Here is a 6,549-nt window from a genome sequence, read left to right as displayed (position 1 = left end):
CCGGCTGCAGCAGCTTTTCTCTTACCGTCCCTCGCTCGCTTTGCATTGGGAATAAAAACCACACACGACCGGAAAGGCCGTTTGCCGCTGTAGCACAAGGCACTTGCAAAAGCAAGCTTATAGGTGTCGCTTTATATCATGCCACGAATTTTGTTTCGTTTTGCGCGATTTTCGTTGCACTTTTGCCCCGTGACGCTGACCCCGTTTTATCTCACCCGGGCTATAAATTGTCGCTGTAAGCGCATTACATTTCTCGTCCTCCGTCTTCCGAGAAAAGTGTGCCTCTGGATAAAGATTCATTCCGCGCGCGCCCAGACTGTTCTTTGAGCCGCAGCGCGTCGCGGTGGGGCCGGTGTGGGCCAGCGTTAACCGTGAGTGGTGGACTCCGCGGCCCAGGGACCTCTGTGCACAGCAGAATGCGACAGCTCCCTGTTACGGTTGTTTGTTGTGCGATATCACGCCGATTTCGCGCGCTATCGCATGGCTATTACGTCCGCGTGGTTAGGCTGAGCTAGAGAAAGACAGGTTTGCTTATCGCCCTGTTCACTTATCCGCCAACACCGCCTTCAGGGTAGGCTACGCGAGCTCAGTATTGCACAGGTGTCGTGCGGGACGGCCTACCCAACGACTTGCAGGCGACTGGAGTCGTTTTTGCAAAATCATTTGCGCGCCAATGCGCTGGTGGATTTCCTCCTCCCTTATTATTCCTCCTAACTTTAATCCTTGCAAACAATTTTCTTTGCAAGGTTGCAAAGAATTTCTGCTCTAGTATTTTTTTATCGAGTCTTACAAATAAATCCTTTTTCAAGCTGTCAGATTCCTTGCAACCTGTGTGTGCGTTGCGTACAGAAACCAAAGATTGAGTTTGTAATCTTGCAAGGAAGAAGTTTGTGTTGCAATACCTCAAAACTCCTTGCCAGATGCAAAGAAAATTGCTTGTAATACGAACGTGATCCTTGGAAGCATTTTCCTCCTCATCCTTGTAAAGTGTGGAGTATGCCTGCCCCATCTCGCTCATCTTTATCCATTTACATCTCGAAACAGCCCTATGACGGCTTCACTGCGACTTTTCCTGTTCCTATACAACTACTGTGCGAGGACGACCGTCCACCCTGACCTTCGCGTCATATTTCGCGCGTTATCTGGTGTGCCGTGCCACGTGACTTACTCCTTTTCCTCCCTTGTGGCCGTCTGTCGTCCGCGAGCGGGAGAGAGAGAGAGAGAGCGAGAGAGAGAGAGAGAGAGAGAGAGAAGGAGGGAAAGAACGGAGAGGGTAGCAGGGCTACCGCGACAAATTTCCATTAAGGTTTGGACATTACAAGCGCCCGTTTTCTTTCCCAACATAGTTGTAGCTACCCCCTAGTAACAGAAGTAAATCTACACTGATGGGGAGAAAGTTGTGATATCACAGTGGGACTTTCCTGGAGCAAAAATACTCGCATTTATTTGAAAGTAAATAAAACTTTTGGCGGCGCAATATCTAGACAGCTCAGTTCTTGTATGTTGGCATGTTAGCTGTTAGGATGGTCGCCTGGAATTCCTGGAGGGGTACGCGGGCTTCAAAGCGCATTGCGTTCTGCGCGGCGTGTTCGCCAACTCGCAGTGCGATATCTCTGGCGCGAGCCACCGAGTGTCAGCAGGCTCCTCCCCTCTCCCTCTCCCTCTCTCGCTCACGCGCCCTCAGTCAGGCGCGGGCATCCGTCCTCTATCTTTCTCCTTCAGTTACCTGACCATCGGCAGAGGGGAGTTGAGATGGGGAGCCGCCGCTGGCGTTGCCTAAGCTATCGCCAGGAAAGGGGACCGCGAGAAAGGGGGAAAAGCGCGTTGCGTGGAGGCATTTTGTAAGTCGTTGCGAGGCCTTGTAGACATATACTTGTTTGTCCTCCCGTCCGAGGACAAGGTCTCGTAGTATGAACTTGGCTCCCTTGTGCAATCACCACGATGCAATAACAGTCATGTGCAAACAATGAGAATAATAACAATAAGACGGAGGCATGATTTGTGCCGAGTGACTTTTTGCGGCGCGCCATAAATTTTTAGGGGCTACTTGCTCGCGGCGGCCTGTTATCCCCCACGAAGGACTACTTCCTGGCGGCTGCAGAAGTACTTTCTGCTCCTGGCCTCTTTTCCTGCTCCCTTTGCCGTACGACGAATCCTGGCGCGAGTGATAAATACCCTGCTAGGGGGCTCAATGCTATAAGCCTCTCCTCTCTCGCCGCGCTCTCTCCTCTCGCCCATCCCCCGTCACTCCCCCTGTGCATCCGGCTGCTTTTAAAAGACATGACATGGCGCTCCTTTCACCGCACAACCGAAAAGTTGTTTGCATGTTTGGTTTTACTTTTTTCGCCCTTTCCATTGCTGTTTTTGAAGGGCGCGTCGGTCCCCGTGCGCGGTTGTGGCTGCAAATGGCTTTGCGGGCTTGCAGATTTGCTGTCCGCAATGCAGATTTATATTCGCGGCTCTCTGTTTTTCTGTCAGGCGGGAGCCGAGCTTTGCGTCGCGTTAACCCGTCCCCCAGAGTACCTTTGGAAAAGGCCCTTGAAGGCGACGCTGCTAATTACGAGTTTTGGTTGGAGAGACCCGCCCCCTGAGAGGTGCTTATTGCGAGCCGCTTATTAAAATTTGGCCCGCGGTGTACACCACGGTTTGCGGTGAGTCAGAGTCGGCTAGCTGTGTGTTGTTGCGTCCTGTCGTGGTGAAGTAGACGGGCCGCGCCGGCAGTGCGTGACGTGGCGGAGCCCTCTGCACCCAACACCACCCACTTCACTCACCCACACTCTCCCGTGTGGGCTAACCCCAGCAGCATCCACCCGCCCCCAGCTCGCGCGTGCTCCCAACCTGCCTCGCCCTGATTTCGCTGGACAAACACTCGCTGTCCATTGGGACCCGGCCGTCCCGGCCGTTTGTGTGTGTGGCAGGTTCCCGCAGCGCTCGTGGGAGCTGCGGCGCCGGCCAAGCGCTGTGTGTGTGTGTGTGCACAGTGCGAAAGGAGGGAGAAGGGGATGCCAGCCGCTTGGATCGTGTTTTAGATTCATATTTATTAGAAGGGATGAAGTTATGTACATATAATTTAAGTACATAAAATACATGATCACAAAGGTATAGCTTTCGATGAAGTACAATTTGGGTGAATCGAGGTACTCTGTGGGTGCGGTTGGAAAAGCTGCGTTCCCTGTAGTTGAAGACAAGTTCAGTGAACGGTTCCAAAAAATGACTGGTACAAAAATTGATCATGCGTCAGCTTTGTTGGAACGAGTGAAAAATTATCGCGAAAAATTCGAATGCCTCATGAGCTTCTTAAACATTAAACAACGTTGGACTTAAGTAGTATTAATTTAACTTTATATTTACAAATCTCAATTTGAAAAATAATATCTCCTATTTACACTGTCGAGAAAAGAAGAACAGACTGAAGTACCCTTGCCTTACAGATAGGGGTCAATGAATTATGAATGATAAACACATTTCGAAAGCTTTGATGGGCTACTTCGGCCGGAACTTCGCTACCTTAAACATACTGATGAATACATGTCCCTCGTAATTTTCATTTTCATCACATAAAGAGAACATCTTGGCTCTTTTTTAAATTTAACAATTTTAGAGAGCACGCCCACACGCATCTATTGGTCGGAAATTAAGGCTTTTCTTATCCTTAAACGTGACCACAACTATAGTTAGGGTTTGATTTCCACTGCGGGAAATCCGAGATCAGTCGATTTCAAAACTCACTACGTCATGTCCATGGCTCGTACGGTTTAAGTTCGGGTGCTGTGCACCTTGATCCTACCCCCTCATTGTCTTGAGCCGGTGCCTTCGGTGTCCGGGGGCTGTGCTACGTCACGCCTACGGCGGCCATGGCCAGGAGCGCGGCGTGCGCGCCGTTGGCGACCAGGACGGCGAAGAGGGCGGCGAGGAGCGCGCGGCCGTAGCGCAGCGCCAGCGCGCCGCTGTGCAGCGTCTTGCCGTGCTCCGCCATGACGCTGGACGCCACCACCTCGGGCGAGTGGCCGCTCGCCCCCGACGAGATGCTGCTCACCTCCGGCGCCACGCACATCTGCAACAGTGTTTGTTTTTATTATTCGATTTTCAAGACGCTGCAAGCAAGAAAGAAACGGGGTAGAGGTGACCGATTTAAAAGATCAACTACAATCTACAAATTAATAGAGGGTGTGTGGGACATTCCAGCACATTCATAGTAAATTTGTGTGCCATGGTCATTCAAAGAAAAGTTTGACCAATGTTAAACGTCCGACAAAAAAAAGAGTTTGTGACATGGTTGTCTCACACTTTTGTGTTTGACATGACCAGCACCTTCTTTTAGGTGGTCGAGTAGTGTCCAACTTAACGAACCTGTGGCATGGGCGGTGCCGTGTAGTTGTCGTTGCCGCTCTTGCAGCGGTCGGCGAACTCGGCGAAGCAGGCAATGTAGGCGATGGCGTGCGGCAGGAAGGTCTGGTCCATGACGCCGCCGAGCAGCGCGCCCGCCAGCGGGCCCTGCGAGTAGACGGGCACGTCCTCGCCGCCGTGCGTGGCCCACTGCCGGGGCACGGCCGCGCCGTGCACCCTGTTGCGGGCCTCCTCGTCCTCCTCGACGGCGGCCGAGGTGCCCGGCGCCGCCTGGTGCGTCAGGTTGGCCGGCACCGTGCGCGGCACGCTGTACCCGGGGCCGTTGCCGTAGAGCAGCGTCGAGTACGGCATGCCGTCCACGTCCGACACCTTGGAGTCCACGCCTGGAACAAAGGTACAGGGTCGTGGTTGGGTTAGAACAAGATGTACTTCACTCACAAAAAATCAGAAACAAAGTAAGAACAAAATTAGAAGTCAGAAAAATCTATTTAAAAATTTAGAAACAAAAATCGAGGAAAAACAGAAAAACCGTTGTAGGCTTGAATTGATAGTGAAGTACCCCTCGGGTTAGGGTTACACGGTCTTTGTTGAGTCGCTGCCCCGCGCGGAGAGGTGTTGGCTGAAACGAGGTCGCGTAATACCCGGTACCGCCGCTGTATCGATTGCACTCGGCATCCATCACACTTTGTCTGCGCCACGACAGAGAGGGGGTGGGGATGGGGGCGGATGGGGCTCCAAAGCGAAACGTAATTCCACCCGACAAGAGCCTTTTATTTCTGTCGCGGCTGCGGCGCGGACCGTTACCACCGCACCTTTTGCCCCGGGCGGCGAAATTGATTTACACGGAGGGTCGTTAACCCGGCTGCAATGCCAATAAGTACCTGCTGCGGTCGTGTTTGTGTTTTTGCACGCGGAGAGTATGTTTTATGTATTTTGGCCGAGCGAATTGTAACGCCTCGCACCTCCTAGTGGCGCGCCGGCAACTGCCGGCGTTTTGCGCGCCAGCTCGAAATAAATTACATTCGGGACATAATTCATGCTAACGTGCCTGGGCAGGGGCTGCTGAGGGAGGGTGGGGGTGCTGCGGGCGCGTGATCTGGTGCTAAAGTAGCGAACGCATCCATCGCTTAACTCTGTGATTCTCGTATTTCTAGAGGGATGGTTGGGCAGTGTAGAAGAGAAAGTGAGCGTTCGGAGACGTGCGCGAGCGACGGAGGAAAGGCGATACTTTTGCCCGGTCTATTGTTTCTCGTGGTGCTGGTGGGCGCTGGCGCCACTCTGCAGCCATTGGTGGTGCCTTCTACTGTTTGCCTCCGCCTCTTTACTGTTGTAACACGTCTCCGCGATGGATCCACCTACCGTACGGGTTACAAAATTGCTACGGCCATTAAACCGATGAAACCCCACCAAAGCTAGCCGACCCGACCCCATCAATCTGTACTGCGCCTCTTACGGATTCGCGCGTCACCACGCTCTACAGAGAAAATTGTGGCATTGAGACCGAGATTGAGATTCAACAGTAAAAGTCTCCAAAATGTGGTGTTCGCTATAAATAAAGGAGTGTTTGTGATAAATGAATGCCGAAAAGCGTATACGTTTCAAGCACGTCAAAGAAGCTCGTGTCATATGGTTGTGTGACGTTGTTGTTGTCACGTATTTTTTTTTGTCACGCCCATTGAAGTGATTGTATGTCTCACTCTCTCATTTGTAAAAGTGACCTGACCTCCATGGTGTCCTCCACCGTGTGCGCGTGTGGGTGTGGGGGGCACGGTGTGGTGCCAAGGGGGCGTTTTATTGCCTGTTGAGGGCGAGCGAGTAATCTGCTCTCCTGGCACAGTAAGGCGAAAAGTGGAGGGAGGGGAGTGGGGGAGAGGAGCAGGGTAGAAAAGAGGTAAGGCGAAGGGTGGACCCTGCGATAGCGAAAGGGGTGGGGGTGTGAGGGGGGGGGGGGCTGAGGCTGACCTGAACGGGTGGCTCCCCAGGTGGATCGTAGCGGTTGTGCGACAGTGTCGGTATGGTTGGGCCAGAGAGAGAGAAAGAGGCAGGCACCCCAAGAAATATACACTCTAGTGCATTTTCTTGATTTTCTTGATGCGAAGTGGATGCACATGTTTCAAGAAAATGCATTGGTTTTAAGAACCTGCCTTTTTGGGCTGGAGATCGGTAAGAAAGCCGGGTAAGAAACCCGAATTTACGTATGTC

General features: G+C 52.4%; 1 protein-coding gene across 1 annotated transcript in view; it reads right to left on the bottom strand.

Moving 5' to 3' along the window:
• Nucleotides 1–3,018: 3,018 nt before the first annotated feature.
• Nucleotides 3,019–6,549, bottom strand: part of LOC113206909 (alkaline phosphatase-like) — an 88,216-nt gene continuing 84,685 nt past the window's right edge. Inside the window, exons 8-9 of the mRNA XM_052267077.1 lie at nucleotides 4,351–4,730; nucleotides 3,019–4,054 (exon numbers count right to left, since the gene is read on the bottom strand). Of these exons, the coding sequence (XP_052123037.1) occupies nucleotides 3,833–4,054; nucleotides 4,351–4,730 (602 nt within the window). The 3' untranslated portion in view covers nucleotides 3,019–3,832. The remainder of the gene's footprint in view (nucleotides 4,055–4,350; nucleotides 4,731–6,549) is intronic.

The sequence above is a fragment of the Frankliniella occidentalis genome, unplaced genomic scaffold, assembly GCF_000697945.3.
Source record: "Frankliniella occidentalis isolate FOCC.00 unplaced genomic scaffold, Focc_3.1 Scaffold46, whole genome shotgun sequence".
NCBI lineage: Eukaryota > Metazoa > Arthropoda > Insecta > Thysanoptera > Thripidae > Frankliniella > Frankliniella occidentalis.
Note: the sequence above shows the minus strand (reverse complement) of the source record. Positions and strands in the feature narration are given on the sequence as shown.